The sequence below is a fragment of the Manis javanica genome, chromosome 7 (genome assembly GCF_040802235.1).
Source record: "Manis javanica isolate MJ-LG chromosome 7, MJ_LKY, whole genome shotgun sequence".
NCBI lineage: Eukaryota > Metazoa > Chordata > Mammalia > Pholidota > Manidae > Manis > Manis javanica.
This window is the reverse complement of record NC_133162.1, coordinates 128,171,201-128,188,894: the sequence shown is the minus strand read 5'-3', so window position 1 is coordinate 128,188,894 and position 17,694 is coordinate 128,171,201. Positions and strand designations below refer to the sequence as shown.

At 35.3% G+C, this 17,694-nt stretch overlaps 1 protein-coding gene across 8 annotated transcripts in view; it reads right to left on the bottom strand.

The window, feature by feature from the left end:
• Nucleotides 1–17,694, bottom strand: part of SLC4A10 (solute carrier family 4 member 10) — a 262,310-nt gene that overhangs the window by 143,341 nt on the left and 101,275 nt on the right. For all 8 annotated transcript variants that reach the window (XM_036996105.2, XM_036996103.2, XM_036996108.2 and 5 more), the window contains exon 2: nt 12,856–12,937. In XM_036996105.2, coding sequence (XP_036852000.1) covers nt 12,856–12,937 — 82 coding nt within the window. The remainder of the gene's footprint in view (nt 1–12,855; nt 12,938–17,694) is intronic.

Below are 17,694 nucleotides of genomic sequence, written 5' to 3'. Positions count from 1 at the left end.
TATGCTGACCTATAGAAACTATGTTTCTTACTATCAATTTTTTTCACAAGAATTTGAGGTGAAAACAGTGACTTGCACTCAACCCTATATAACCTGGCAGCAACGGCATGGAGCTGGTGTACACGTCCGCCAGAGCCAGCTGCACACATCCCCTCCTAGCTCCGTGCTCAGTGAAGAACACTTTGACAATATGAAATCAGCAGAGAGCAAGTATTTAATCATGAAAACTGGCAAATGCTACAAATCAAGGCTATTCGGGGATTGAGGGGAGGAATGCGGTGGGCTTATCAGAACACCACTACCTGGTGCTTGGTTGGGACGTAAAGGCAGAACTTCCTAATTTTTCTTTCTTGTTTCCTAAAGTTGCTGACAATTTCCTGTACCCAGAAGTGATCTGATCTGTTTATCTTAATAAGGTTGGCTTCACTTTCTAGAAAGATCCACTGTGAAATTTTGTAATTATGTGGTTATTGAATAAGTACCCACCTCTGAGTGAAGAGAATAAAATAATTCATTTGAGCAAGGTAAAAGCACAGAGCTGAGATGACATTGGAAAATGAAATTAGGGGTCACCTTCCTCCTGCATCCATGTTCATCCTCAGACATATGCAGGACCCAAGGAGTCTTTTCAGAAGAAGAGAAGCTGAACCAGATCCCTTTGCTTTCAGGTTTAAAGTAATTATTTCATTTCTGAGGGGCTACGGTGCCCTAAATGAAGACAGTCAGGAGAGGATAACAGCCGCACACTGCCCAGCCTCCAGGAGGAAACACCTTTGCTGGAAGGAGAATCTGGCACATTTCCCAAAACAGCAGCTACTAAATTACTGTGTATGTCATGCATACATGTGCACAGTGTAGCTAGTTCTAGAACCATTACGTGACTGATGGTAAAGGCCTTTCTGAAAAAAATCACTCGGGTACTAAGAAACTTACCCTGAATGGGGAAAAGGGATGCCTGTGTGCCCTTACAATGTGGACAGTGAAAGACTTGGGTCACTAAGAAGTATAAAACCTAAGGCTCAAGGTAGGGTTTGGCATGGGTATATGTGGAGTAGCAAGTTGTGTCGCTGATGGGACAACCCTGTATGGATAAACCAGGAAGGTTCAACAGCATTAGCAGACAGGGTCTTGCACCGAATGATGGATGGTAGGTAGTAGCCACATGCCTGTGGTGCCAGTTGAATCACTCCAGCTCCCAGATGCCACCAGCCTTCTGCCTGGTGGTAGAAGAAACTGAAACTAATAGGCTAGGCTGTCCAGTGTTAATTTGTTGAGATACACAGTGAGGGGCATATCTACTATATAAGATCCATATTTTTATCCTTTTTGTTACTGTTTTTTCACTGCTATATTGCTAGTACCTGGAATCATGTTTGGCATTTAATAATAGGCACACAATAGAGAGTTGGAAGACTGGATAAATGAATGTATGAATGAATGGATGGATGGATGGATGAATGAATGAATGAGTAAATGAAATCTGAAGTCCCATTCATTATCACTGAGGGTGGCAAGAGATTAGAGACAGTAGGACTGATTCAACAATTTAGTCTAAACCCTAGGAAACTGGAAAGAGAATTGCAGGAGAAATACCATACTTCTGTCATAGCCACACAGGTAGCACTTCTGAGTTTTTATATTTCCAATGTTAAGCAAATATGACCTATTTTATATCTCAAGATGATGAAGTCAGGCATATGTTTTCCATAAAAAAAGAAGTTTTATGTTTGATGCTATTTTTTGCAACATCTGCTCTACTTCAAATGGCTTTCTTCCTCAAGAAAAGTATAGAATAAGTTTCTGTGGTCTTCAAGAGTCATAATTTATAGGACTTTTTTAAAACCGTTCATTTATACAGAGAGCAGCTTTTTAAATTTATAACTAATGAACTTTTCCTGTCAGTCAGAGAAATGAAAAACATCAAGGTCTTTAAATATTAAGCAAAGTTAAGAAGGAATTTATATTTTAAAACATAGTCTAGAAGTTCACTTAAAGATCATAGAATTCAGAACTGGAAAATTCTTTAGAGATCACCTGATTGAACTCCCTCATTTTAGCATGTGAAATAAACAGGAGTTGAATAAGTTAACTCAATATTCTAAACCAAGCATTGCTAAATAGACATATCCACTAATACAATTTTAATAACAATGTTTTTTCTCTCATATGAAATCTTACTATCTCCATGTAACATAAAATGATAGTATATTTCATCTTCCATATAACAATCATTCAAATACTTTAAGTTAGCAGTCATGTGCTAAGTATCCCCTTAGCATTTTCCTCAACTAATATTGGCATGATATGACCTAAACTGAGGTCACAGTCATTCTCTTCAGTGCGTCTACCTTAGGTATAGTCAGTGTATGAAAGTCTCCCAACCACATCGGGAGCATTTTGGTTATGTCTATCCAGACTCCTACAGTGCTGATAGGTGGAAATAACATTGCAGCAAGTGAGTCATCTAGGGAGAGTAAAAAGGAAAAAAAAAATCAAGGACAGATATGGGGAGAAACCAACATTTAAAAGATATACATAAGAATTGGCAAAGGTTTGAAGAAAGAGATGGAACCTCTCACATTATGTTAATGGCAGTGGGAGCACATTTTGGTACACCATTCTGGAAGACAATATTAAAAACACGTTTGAAAATTTTAACTTAATCTTTGATCCAGTGATTCTCCTTCTGAGAATTACATCAGAAAGGTCAAGTGCACAGATATATATATATATACCATAATGTTCATAGCAGTTTTGTTTAAAAGAAAAAAATGAGAAAAAAATCAAAATGTCCATTGTTAAGGGATTAAAGCATTTAAAACCATGTAAAGAAATGCGAAGTAGTAATTAAAATGGATATCTATACTAACAGAAATATCAGTTTTCTTTTTAATTAAAAGAGTAGCTTAGAAGATAAAGTACTATACATAATTCCATTTATATGTAATTTAGTTACTATGATGTATCTGTTTATGACACATAAGCTGATATTCTGTTGATAATGTTAATTCTGCTATTCTTATCAGAATATTAATAATATTACTTCTAGGTGGAGGGTTTTGGGGTTGTTTTGTCCTGCATGCCTTCTTTATGCTTTTTTATATTTCTTGGATTTTCCTGAGTTTACATTAATAATTCTTAAAACTACAAAACCATTTTAATTTGGTGAGGGGATGTAGAAATGTCAGGCAGAATAAGAGAGTCCAGTGGGTAAAATAGAAAAAATATCAAAGAAGACATGATTTAAGAAAAGAAGAAACCCAGGCAAAAGAGAAGAGAGAAGTGAAGGGAGATCTGAAGTGCGGCAGTCAGAAGTATCGAAAGCAACAGAGAATTCAAAGGATTGAGGGTCACTGTAGTTGGCAATTAGGAGCACTGTTTTAACAATTAGATAGAATAAAAGTTAATAAACCTTAATAGAAATTTACAGTGAGATAGCATGAGCGAAGCCATTCACACAAACTCAATAATATCTCAATTATTAAATACAGCTTTTGCTTTCATGATCAATATTGTTATTAACTGCGCTGATGTTTGCTGACACTATAGTCTTGTATTAATCACTGTGATGTCATATAACAATCCTGTGTGCTAATTAAATCACAGCAATTTATCACTACAAGAAATAACTGAGTTCTGCAAAGGAAAAATACATGTACTTCTAAATTTAGCTAGAAATGAGTAATCCTTTTGCTAGTAAGACTGAAATGCCTTTTTTTTTTTTAATGAATGTTCCTAAGGTAATTTAAAAGCAGTTTTGAAAGTAGCCAAAAAAATCCATGATTTTCCTGTTGCAGAGAAAAAAGCAAAGTTTATCAGCAGGAAATTAAAATTTGACGTTCATCTAATCATGATTTCAATCATTTTGGTTTCCTTTATTATCTTCTACCTGAAGATCCTTAAGCGGTAGAAATGCTAGAGGGAGGAAAAAAAAGAGAGGGTTGTTTTTGGGTTTTTTTCGTTGTGATGTCAGCAGTTCTGACACACTGAGGGCAGCAGGATGTATGACAAGGGAGCTGGGAAAGAGGGAAGGTAGATGGGAGAGCGGACCAGGCCACTGGGAGAAAAGAGAAAAGAGCGCGTTCAGATAAGTCATCTCAGAATACTGGTACCCAAATTCTATTAAGGTTCCAGTGATACTGGTACTGCTAAAATTACAGCTGTATATCATCCAAGAAATCAAAGACATCACCTCTTTCAATTATTACTTAATACTTTTTCATTATTATCTGTATTTACATCAATTGATGCTTTAAACATAAGTATTTATGTGCAAAGCAGCCACTGTGATTTGTTTCCAAGTTCCAGCAACAGTATATAGACTTAGATGATTTGTTTCCAAGTTCCTGATTGACAGCAACAGTATATAGACTTAGAGAGAATGAAGAGCATAAAACAGAATCTAGTCCAGTGCTTGTATCCCATTAGTACTTATTTAAATATTAGGGTATGATGATGATTTCCTGAGAAAAGTCCTAATTGACTGGTAGCCTACCCCTGCTTATTGTGAGAGGATCCTGTAGAAACGATGTGACCAGTGGAGGCTATGATCATGTGCGGCTCAGGGGTTTTAAAGTAGGATAGCATTGAGGGCGAAAGATTAGCAGCTGAAATAGAGATTGAAGAATTTGATCAAGAAGTAGACAAAGTTATCTTCACAATGTCTCCTTCATAGCACTACTCCCACACTATTAAACTGTATAACTAAGTAATGAACACACTTAAGTCTCAGATGTCTAGAAAACTCAAAACAAAAGTATAATATTAATGTACACATATCTAGTATATACTAAGAAGGTTGAAGTCATTTGTGGTTTGTCTTGTTCAAAAATCTGGTACCTAAAAACTGACATCCTAAGCTAGGGATGCAAAATATATAAGCAGGACCCCTGAATTATGAAACCATAAATTGGCAGGATTTCTTAACCACATCTACACATTAGAGTATATGTTACTTTCCTCATGCAAACATATTTATAACCACCTGCAAATGGTGTAACAAACCAAATTTAGAAAAATATTGTAGATATTCCAAATTTACTTGGAATTACAATATACTGTGGTAAAAGCAGACTATAAATAACTACCAGGTTACCATTCAATTCAAATAGACAAAATATCATGAATAAATTATATATAAAAATAAATTGATATGGATCACATACAAAAATTACGTTAACAATTAAACTGAAGAAACATGGAACATAATGTATAGTTCACATGAGAGTTAAATTTAGGAATAAAAGTAAATTCCATTATTAGAGACTTTAAAAGAATATTCTCTTATTTGGTTCTTATATTTAAGATACCTGTGAAAAAACAGAAGGGTTCATTATAAAATGTGCACAGGGGGCAAAAATAAGGTAATGAAATTTACCATTTGCCTTTTTTTTCTAAAATCTCCAATATTAGTCTATCTGGCTAGTTCCCATCTTCAAATATCTAAAGTGTTTGGCAGGCAAAATGTATGATTTCAAATGGAGCCTGTGTAATTAATTAACTCCACTAATTATCACCAGTGGACCACATACCACTTAGAATTGCCCCATCAGTTGACATAAGGCCTATATCAACAATACTAAATTGCACAAAATTAATCAACCAATAATAGCAGGAAAATTATTCTTTTTCAAAGAAAAGGTATTTGGAATAAGGAAAAATAAGATTATTCATTTTGTAACACAGCAGACATGATAATTTAAATGAGAGCATGAGCTTGTAATAAAAGTAGTGTCCAGTAGGAAAGAGGCTTCCCTGTTTGTGGGAATTAATCTGTCCCATGGAAATATACTAACTATAGAACTTTTTGCAAAATTTTTGCAAAATCATTTGAAAACTATTGTGATATGGGTATACTAACTAATTATAGAATTCCTTATTGCTTCAAAAAAAGGACAGTCTTAACTTTTATTACACAGTCATGACCAAGTGAGTAAATATGCCCAAGTCTTCCAGTTAATAATTATCTTGGGCTATTCAGTCACCTAGAAAACAAGGGTCAGCATTATCTTTAATTCTTTAATGTAGTAGTTCAAAGCCCAAAACTGTGAGTTTGAATTCTTGCTCTACCACTTGCTCATCATGTGACCTGGGCAACTCATCTTTTGTGCTTTAGTTTGTTTACCTGTAAAATAATGATAGTATTTACCTCACTGAGTAATTTCAAAGGATTAATTCATTCTCCATTATCTGGCCTACCCCATGAAATGGCATCTTCAGTCATTCTTTACCCCCATGCACATAATCCCTATGCTTTAGCCAAACCATATCTGTCATTCCCGAATATAATGGATCCTTCCTTCTTTACCCTCAGAACTCCTATTCATCCTTCAAAGTGCACCTCTGTCTCTGTAAAGCCAATTTTGGTTTCTCTCAACAGAATACACCTTCTCTTCTCCTTCTAGTGGAAAGTTTTGGAGATAAAGGGTTGAAAAGAAAAGATCTAGGCCTAATATTTGACTTTTTCTTTTCTTTCTTTTTTCAAATTACTTTTTTTACTTTGGTTGCAAAATGCTGTTATCATAATTACAGGATAAGCACTCATTATCTTCGGTTTTTTGGTGATAAACACTTTGACATTATAATGTTATGATCAGAAAACCATTTTAGTTATCTTAAGAAGTCAGGAAGGCATTGGTTGAAAGGAAGAAGTAGGTGGTACTACCATTGACAGATACAATGTATAATCGCTCTGTGGCAGGCACTTTACTTATATTACCTTTGGACTTTGGATCCATAATATATTAAGTGGTCGCCAAAGGAAATAAACAACTTTTTTCCCAAATGAATGAACAAAAGAATATCAAGATAGGGGTAAAATTTTCTCTATTAGATCTTTGACTTAAAAGTATTTTAGTATTTGCTAAAAGCAACACAGGATAAAGAAAATGTGTTTTTTATTTAATTTGTAGGCCAAGATTTAAAGATTAGTTCAACTTTTCCATTAAAGTTATAATTTGTGAATTCCTGAAAATCAAACTAAAATGTAACTACATTTATTTATCTTAGTACAGTGCAACATAACTAGAAATTCCTGTATTTACATGTTAAATATCTGAAATATTTGATGAGTGCTAATTATATACCTAATTACATTATGTAAATTTAACTTCTTACATGATTAATGACATATTATGGAATTAAATATAAATGAGATTCAATGCACAACATTTTTTAGTACCTGACTGGTTTAAGAAGAAATGCTGAACACTGTGGGAGAAAGCAACTATGCGTAAGATGAAGATTTATCCCTCAACAAGCTTATAATCAAATTAGAAAAATATACATAAATGTAAACTCAGAAAGAGAGATGTGAGAAAGGAAGATAATTACTCTGCTAGGAGGGATCACACAATGCTACTGATGGGCAGAAGGGGCATTCTCTTCCTGTGCAGAGGGAAAGCACTAGCACATGGGGACGAGGAGAAGGCACCAATTTGGTGTAGGGGTGATGTCTTAAACAAAGTCTTAAACAAAGTCTTAAACAAAGTCCTTAATAATATCCCTAAGGTTTTACTGCTCTTCTGTGTTCTCAGTCTGTAGAAAAACATGGAAAATAACAGTTTCTCACTAAATAGGTTCTTTATATGTCACTGTATGGAGGAATGTGAGTTCTATCATGTGTAATGTTAGGAAACAAAGGAATATGAAAGCTAAAAGTGCAGGTATTCCACACCATAGCCAAAAATTAACTTAAAATGGATCAAAGACCTAAATGGATTAAGACCTACAAATTAGAAGGAAAAAGCTACAAATTAGAAGGAAATATAGCAAAAAGCTTTAAGACATTAGATTTGGTGAGGATTTCCTGGATATGACACCAAAAGTATAGGCAACAGAAGTAAAACTAGACAAATTGGACTACATCAAAAATAAAAATTTCTGTGTATCAAATGAAAAAAAAATAGTGAAAAGTTAATCTATGAAACAGGAGAAAATATTTGCAGATCATATCTGAGAGGGGTTAATATCTAGAATATATGAAGATCTACAACTCAAAAACAACAAAACAGAATTAACAATGGACAAAGAACTTGAATAGACATTTCCCTAAAGATGATATACAAATGGCCAATAAGCATATGAGAAGATGCTCAACATTACTATTCACTGAAATGAAAATCTAAACCACAATAAGATACATGTCACATCCATTAAGATGGTGCTATAAAAATAAAAATTTAAAAAAACAGAAAATTACAAAAGTTGGCAAGGATATGGAGAAATTGGAATCCTTGTGCTATTGGTGGGAATGTTAAACTGTGCATCCACTATGGAAACCAGTACGATAGCTCCTCTAAAAATTAAAAATAGAATTAACCTATAATCCAGCAATCCTATTTTATGGGTATGTATTCAAAAGAATTGAAGGCAAGATCTCAGAGATGCCCATCTTCATAACAGCACTATTTGCAATAGCCAAGGAATGGAAGCAAACATGTCCATCAACAGGTGAATGGATAAACAAAATATACAATATGCATACAGTGGAGTATTATTAAGAATTAAAAAGGAAGGAAATTCTAACACATACCACAACATGGATGAATCTTGAGGACATTATGCTAAGTGACATAAGCCAGTCACGAAAAGACACTGCATGATTCCACTTATATGAGCTATCTAGAGTAGTTCAGTTCAAAGGAACAAAAGGTAGAATGGTGGTTTCTAGGGACTAGGGGAAAGAGGAAACGGGGAGTTGTTGTTCAATGTGTACAGAGTTTAACTTTTCCAAGATAAAAAAGATTTGGATATTGGTTACACAACAATATAACCCAAGGCCCCAGGCAAAACTGACCCCAGCTACCCATCCATCCGCCTTGGAGTTCCAGGTTCTTTATATATTGCACAGTCTCATGTTCTTTCATCAGATTCACTGCAAAACCGACTTTGTAACGCATGTGACTTATCCAGGCCTGCAACATACTTACCACTTCAATACAGTGGGACACCATGATGTTCTACAGAACATTCACCCAGTCTAAACCCCTTTGGGATGAAGTGGGTAGGAAAATCAACACAGCCCTGGAGCAAGACCTTAAATATTATAGTTTCCAAGGGAATGCTTAGTTCTGGTACTCCTAATTAATAGTAGGAGAAAGAAATCATTTGCCCAATCAACAGCTATTTACCATGTACCTTCAGCCATGTTAACCTGCTCTGAAAAGACTTCACATCTGATCCAACAGCTGTAATTGATGCTACTACTTGGCTGAGTTGGCAGTGGTCCGTTACCATCCTTTAGGACTTGGCATCTCTGTAGGGGCCAGACTAGTCCATACTTTAGGTTTTTCAAGATGGCACTAATCTCTGCCATTTCCTGTCAGATGCAATACTGATTTTCATTTACTATCACGGCCAAGTCATTTCAGAGCCTTCTCACCCACTATTACAGTGCTTAACACCACAGGCTAAGAAACCAGTGTGACCATCCTGCCCGTTACAGGTATGCCCATTAGTACTGTCAAGGGACCAGAAAAATGATCAATGAAGGTCAGGTTCTTCAAGAAACAGACTCTGAGACAGAGATTTGTGCTCAGGGAGTTTGCTGAAGAGACCTGTTAGTAGTAACACCTGGAAGGAAATATGGGCAGCCACATGAATACAGGAGGAAGTTGAATCATGGGACAGTTGTAATAAAAGCCTCAATTGATTCCACAGTCAGATTTGAAGCTGAGACAGCCTTTCAGTTGTACCAAGGTGAGGCAAGGGAGCCAGGCCTTTATACTCCTTCACTCTTCATTCATTGAATTCAGTAAGTCACAGGGGGGGCAACTCCCTTAAGCTGAAAGTAATTTCTGAGGAAAAACTCGGATCTGAGACAATAGCAGGCAAAACCCATGGCAACTGGGGAAAAATGTGCCTCAGGGCTTAAGTATATTGGTGGTTCACATAACGTCTACTACGAGGGTTACCAGATTCAGCAAACAAAAAAAATTAAGATTTTGCATGGTATACCTATTTAAAAATTTATTCATATGCCACTTTATCCACCACACATGTATTAAAGGGCAAGAAGAAAGAAATTTCAAGGGCAGGAACACATTTCTTCTTTTGTAATCTTAGACTTTAGGTAGTAGTAATCCCATTTGGACATGAGAGACCAAAAATAAAAATTAGTTTACCTCAAAGATTTTTGCTCTATTCAGAATCCTGGAATGGTCTAATTACAGGAATTTAGTGTTACTCTACATTTTACCATAGGAACAGAAGCATGCTTAGAAAGAACACTCTAGCAATATTATAGAAGGTGGATTGTAGGAAAGACACAGTACACAGAGAGAGAGAATTAGAGCAGTGGTAGTGAGAATGAAAAGGAATGAGAAGGGACACCCCTGAGACACATTCAAAGAATTTACTGATAGCATGATGTAGAAAAATAGGAGGTGAGCAGAATCTAATAAATTGTATGCTCTTGGTTTTAGGTAATAAGAGAAGAAAGAGAAAAAAGGTGCAAGATATATGTACACAAAAGATTAAGTAGGCTTGAAGGGAGAATATTTTACAGTTGGTGTACCATTCATCAGAATGTGTAATATATGTGACTACATTAACTAATATATTGCACCAAGCTGTTTGCTTTGGTTAAGTGATCATTTTCCATTAAAAATATTTCACCTGAAACTTTATAGATATTTTTACCATCTGGCATTTCAAGCTGTACTCTGGATGTTAAATTATACCAGTAGTTCTATTAGTTAAGTGTATATACTTAAGTCCTGAGGAATACTAATTTTCAAAGTTATAATCTTATTGAAAGAAGGACTTATAAAAGGTGTTTGTCTTCAATAGCAATTCCCAAGTCTATTTCATTTAAAATAAAAATCTACTGGTATGTTTTATCTACATTGCTAAAGATTTAGAGAGTCAATATAAATTTTCCCTATTTTCCTTAAAAATTCTAAAATGTAATATTACATTTTCATTCTATGATGTTGGCTTCAATCACCAATGACTTAGCCACAGTTATTCACTTTTGGGATTAAAATATCTACTGTAGACATCAATAAGCAGAACATATCTGACATCCAATTGTGTTTTGCTATTGAGAAATCTCTTTTAATAAGCATTATACACTGTCACCTATATTCATTAACCATAGTAAAAGAAAATGTATATATGTTAATATAATTAAAATAACCTTATTAAATCCTATTTTTGTATTATGTATTTTCCATCCCAAGGGACCATTCAGTATTTTACTGCGATTATTTATAAATTATTAACTGTTAACTTCCAATTATCTATGTGTGGATTATCTAGCACAATCTTTAAGCCCAAGATGGCTTTTTCCTAGAATTGAGTACATTTTTAGGTTAACTTCTTGCTTTGATAGGTTTTCTTGTGTGTGTTTAGTGAATAAAAGCATAGCTTAAGTCATGGCACAACATAAGTAGGAAGGTAAATATACTGTCAAATATAAATGCAACATAATGGCATTTCAAATACAAGGAGAAATTAAATCTTTATATTACACATTATCAGTTTAACTTTTCAAGTTTCTTCCTTCAATTCATGTAATGAATATGGATAGTATAGCAAATCACTACATCCACCCAGTAAGTATAACCTTCCCAGATCTGGGTATTTTCTATGCACCAAGCAAAAGGTCAGGCACAGAATATGTGTAGCTGTTGAAAGCAATCTCTAAATAACATATCGATTCTCTTATATTGAATTGTTGCAGCTAAACATAAGAATTAAGAACAATGAATTTATTGTAGTTCAGTTGGTTATAATTCTTAAGGGAATTAAATCCTTACTTCTCAGCTGCACTGAATTATTAGTAGCTATCTCTGATTAGTTTTACTTAAGATACCTGGGTTTCACTTTTTAACCAAAGGATGAAAAACACCAAATACTTTGGATCTCACTAGTAATAATTTCTGGTTAAAAAATTAAAAATGAACTAATGGTGAGTGTACATTAGGTTGTGGTATAATAATAATTGGCAATACTTAGGTAACTCTTTTGCCAGGTACTGTTCTAAGCATGTTTTTCCCTTAATTTTCTTTTTTTATCAAAGTATAGTTGATATACAATCTTGTATTAGTTTCAAGTATACAACACAGTGACTCACCAGTTACCCACATTATTCAATCCTTACCCCAACTAGTGCAGTTACTATCTGTTGATATTTCCTTAATTTTCATAAAAACTTTAGGAAATACATTTCATTGTTAAAATCCTTACTTTAACAACTGGAAAAACTGAGGTGCAGGACAGTTAACTAGGTAAAGGTTCCATAGCAAATAAGGGGCAGAGAAAGTATTTGAATCCCTTCTAGTTTGGTTTCAGAGCCTGTACACTTAACTACTAGACCATCCACCTCCCTGTTGAATTATCTGACCTTTGTCCTGTTGGAGAGAACAACACAATGATGGTTCACCCTGTCATATATACCTGTGTAAAACTAGGATACCTATTGTCTTTAACACTCTCCCATTGACAGCCTACTCTGACAACATCAGCTGGCTTAGATGCCCTTCCTATCCTATTCTCTCTCTCATAGCACCTACTATGCTGGTCTGTCATAATTTTTTTTATTTAATTTCACAACTGATTGTCATTCCTTGAAACAATGATTACTCAAAGATTGGCACACAACACAGTGTGTTATACAGTAGAGGTTCAACAAATGTTTGTAGGATAAATAAACGCTTCCCATTGTTTGTAGATCTGCCTACTGGCATTCTGGACTGTACCAAAACCACCATATCTACCACCCACTACCAGCACCATTACTGTGATATTAACTTTTACAATTCTCCATATTGTGAGAAACTTCACATTTCCCTTTTGAAATACTTCAGGAAAGTATACCAATAGCTACCCCAAGAGGGAAAAAGATCTTACCTTCTAAATCTTCTTTCTCAAAGTGTGTTTTGAGAATAGAACGAGTTCCACCTCTATCCACAACTGCCTCTTCATCATTTCTCTGTAAAATGGGAAGAAAGAAGAATAAATTATAGCACAGTAGTCCCCCATGTCTATGGGAAATATATTCCAAATCCCCAGTGGATATCTGAAACCTTGGGTAGTACTGGATATCCTATATATACTGTTTTTTTCCCTATACATACATAAATACCCATGATAAAGTTTAACATCAATTAGGCACAGTAAGAGATTAACAATAATAACTAATCATAAAACAGAACAATTATGACAATATACTATAATAAGTTGAGTGAATATGGTCCCTTTGTCTTTCCTTTGCTCTCTCTTTCTCTCTCTCAAAATGCTTTATTGTATTATACTCACTCCCCCTGTGATGATGTGAGATGATGAAATGACTAGAAGATGAGATGAAGTGAGGTATATGACAAGACATTATAATGTTTCATACTACTATGGGCCTTCTGACAGTAAGTCAAAAGAAGAACATCTAGTTCAGGACCACAACTAACCACTGTAACTGAAGCCATGGAAAGTGAAACCACAGATAAGGGGGTCTATTCCATATATATTCTCTTCATCTCAGAAAATAAACTTTAAAACAATCTAATATTTTAAGGGTTTATATCACTGACTTAGACCTACTTGTACATGACTATTCTATTTGATTAGCCAGAATTAGTTTTTAAAAGGAGATAAAAATTAATTTGACTACATATTCAAAGAATGTCATTTGATTTTCCATGAAATCAAAGACAGTCAAACATTCCAGTTGGCATCATTTGTTAGTGAGATGCAAAACAGAAAACAAACAGTTATCCTGTCAATTTAATAATATGAATTTTTATCTCTGATACAGAATTCTGTTAACAAGATGACACTTCAAACTGTGAAAAGAAAATACGGAAATCACTAGTATTAACACCACTAATGCTATGGCAAGGTGAAATCATTCTACTGCCATTAAAAATGAGACTGGGTGATCTAACCTCTTAAAGCAAATAGTAGCAATTATTAGGTAAACTACAACTCTAATTACTTTACCTCAGTAAAATGCATTTTATTCAAATTAAACTAAATTGCAATTATAATAATGTGAATTAAGCCTTCATTCACTTTATTATTATTATTATTATTTTACCTCTTTAGACTGGCTCAGAGAGAGGCTCTGTCTTCTGTACATTATACATATGCTCAAAACAATACACCCTCTGATTCGGTACTCAATAAAATATTGCAGGAGTGGAGAGTATAATCCATTTTGACCATGCGGGAATGGACAGAATACACAACACTGCATGAAGTGAAATACACATTATTTCCAACTTTTATCTGAACCCCTATGTAAAAATTGCCTTAAAAGTTAATAGTGGGCATAAAGTGAGAAAGTAAAAAGTAGATTAAAAATGAATAAACCTTACAAGATCTATTTCTAGGACTATTCTAGTATATGACCCTTGGAAAAGTAAAAGATATTTGTTTCTTTTTTTATTCTTCTGTTTCTTCTTTTTAATTCCTGAACATAATTTTGATAAAGATTTGGCCTCCGTGTTTTATAAATCAGTACTTTCAACTGTAAGATTACAGACATATTTCAACCTAGAAAGATCAGCTTTCATGTGCTTATCATGCAGCAAAATATACAGTAGAAAGACCTGTTTTATAGCCTGTTGTCTACCTGTCAACATGTGCTGAAATGGGTCAGGGCAATGGGTTGGAAATTACAGTTAAAGAAACTTAGGCCATGAATGAGTAAAAATGGAAATAAGGATTGGATTCAGAGCTCATTGCTTTTCTATTTAGCAAAGTTTTAAAAATCCATTAGCTTAAGCAAAATATCAATAGAAAAAACTATGGGATGTAATTTTCCTGAACCAGACAGATGCAAGTTTCAACCTATGCAGAATCTGTTCTTAATATATTTGTAAATAAAATTTATTCTCTCTATACAAGACATATTTAAATATATGTCACACTATAATGTATCTCTGCCCTCTGGGGTTGCGAGGAAAAATGCCAAAAGCTAAGTCATGCATCCATGTTCAAAGGTCAGAAGGAGCATTATTATATTACATCTTATAATGGCAGTATCTTAAAACAATTGCAAATGGTAATCTTATACAGAATATGAGGTGTTTTCTTCTATATACTATTCAATTTTGATTCCAAGAACCTTAACAATTTTTAACTTACATATAATCACTTTCCTCTTTATAGAAAGCATGTATACTGTTACATACAAAATATAACTGTTGAATAGCTAATGTTAAGATATTGAGATAAATGAAATTTTGTAAGAGAAGTAGAAGTGGAATCTAAATAGGAAATGGTTGACTATTTGATTACAAGTTACAAGTAGAAGGAAGGTACTTTTAATGTTTCTTTGAAAGAATAGAAACTAGAAGCTAGAATATGAATGAAACTCAATATAAGTGACCCATTTTGTGATTTCATATACATCCCCCTTAAATATTTCCTGGATGTTCCAGAGTAACATAAATATATGATCTTTTAGACTGAAAATTCCCAAAATACAAATTAATAGTAACACATATTCCTCTACTTGGTTATAATAGTTTAAAAGATTATTTCAATATTATTCAAGAATTCTTGATAGGGTAATTCCCTTCCCCCTTATTACCCAGAGCAAGTAAACATGGGGTGACAAAAGGGATGCAGAGAAATACAAGACACTGGGTGCCGGTCTATGTGGTAATTCAAAATGCATCAAGATAGTTTTTTTATTTCATATAGTTGTGTTACTCACTTTAGATTTCTTGAACATCAAATACATTAATGCACCACAATTTCCATACATGTAAACTCTTTTAAAAGCAAATTTCAGCACTATGTAGGGAGAGAACACATAAATATATTACATTGCCACACAGTAAAATTTATCCTTGTTACACTATTGGATAAATATTTATAAGATGATTGATTCCAGTAAATAGTGCAGAACAGTATTGTATATTTGGAGGATATGACCCATAGTGAGAAATACAGTGCATATCCCAAAAGTCGCCTATTCATAAATGTGTAATCAAAATAGTTTCACACACCAACATATACCCTACTATAAACAATGTTCTGTGATATTTTCTATTCCAGAGTATTCTATTTCATTTAAAAATACTAGTCACTATCCAATAAGTTTATTTCAAGGCTGAAAAATGGATTGTGACCTGCAATTTGGAAACATAGGTATAGACTATCACCCTGGGATAGAGTAATAGTAACCAATTCACATAGAAATCACATCTTAAATCTATTAACATAAGCATCTAACCAAAAGAACAAACAATAATACTTTAATTTTCAAATCAGTATTTTCAATTTTTGTCAGGTTAAGTTTCAGGATATATTATTGTAATTGCATAAATCACTTAACTTTTCCTGATCTATTTTGACTTTGTTTTTCCTTCCACCAGGAGAGTAATAGTTTGCTCCCATGACTTCCCAAAAAAGAAAGAACAAATAGTATTGGAGAGGGGTAAAAAGATGGCAGAGAAGGAGGGCAAAGCCAAAACCTCCTCCCCCACATACACAAAGGAAGCAACTACAGAAAATGCAACTAACCCTGAAAATGACCTGAAGACTGTAGAATAGACAACCTAAACCCTGGTGATGAAGAGAGGATCACACAGAGAAGGGTAAATTGTCAGAGTCATGATCAATTAGACCCTAGCCCTTCCCCCAGCACAGCCCACAGAAGAGGAATAGAGCTGGGAAGGGATAAGGGCTCAGAACCTCTGCACAACTGGCCCTAGAGATCTGCTCTGGGAACACAAGTCCACACTGCATCAGGCATTGGTGATTAACAGGCCTGGACACCAGGGATAATTGGAGCACTCTGAGAGGCTGAGACACCTGCCACTTGTGGAGGACAAGTGCACTACCTTGATTCTGCTGAGGCCAAAAAGAGAGGCAGCAGTTTGGAAGACTTACCAACAGCAGGAAGGAGGCCAGAGCGGCAAAGGTGGGACAGAGCTCTCTCCATGGGAGAAGGGTCAGGTGGACAACACTTTCCAGGCCTTCTCTCAGTCCATTGATCAAGTGCTTACCAGAGCCCCAAGCCATCTATGCCCCTTGCTGGTAGCTCAGCTCTGAGGCACTACCCTGAGCACCTGCCCTCCCAACTCATTCAGCCCACTAGCATCAGACCTTACTGCCTGGGAAGCAGAGTGAGACTTTGCTGCCTGGCAGGAATAGGGAGGCTTTCACAGCTTTCTCAGCACTCTCTCAGCCCAGTTGGGGAGGCACCTGTGGGACCCATTTCTGGCACTCCTTCCTCTTTGTGGACCTACCACAATGTGCCTGCACACCCAGCCACCACATAACCCAGAGATGCCTGCCCACCCCACCTACACATTACCCCAACAGTACCACCATTGCTGCACGGCAGGCAGAGGGCAGCCCCACCCACAATGACCCCAACGGAAGCTCCACTCCTCCATTTACAAAGGGTCAGCTGAGTGAGCTGCCATCTGTGATGGAATGATATAGACCACTTCAGGCAGGCAGACAGAAAGGCAGCCCCACCCACAACCCACCAACAGCAACTAGGGCACCAACACAAAGGAGAATCAGGCATTGGAGAGTAAAGAATCTTGAGCTTCTGGCCACTGCAGGACACCTTCTTTATAAAGTCATTACTCTCTAGCCCAGAAAGCATAGAAGATATAATACAATGGAAGGAACACAGAAACCCTGACAAAATGAGTATACAGAGGAATAGGTCCCAAACAGAAGTATAGGATATGACACCAGGAAGAGCTAAAGGAAATAGGGATCACT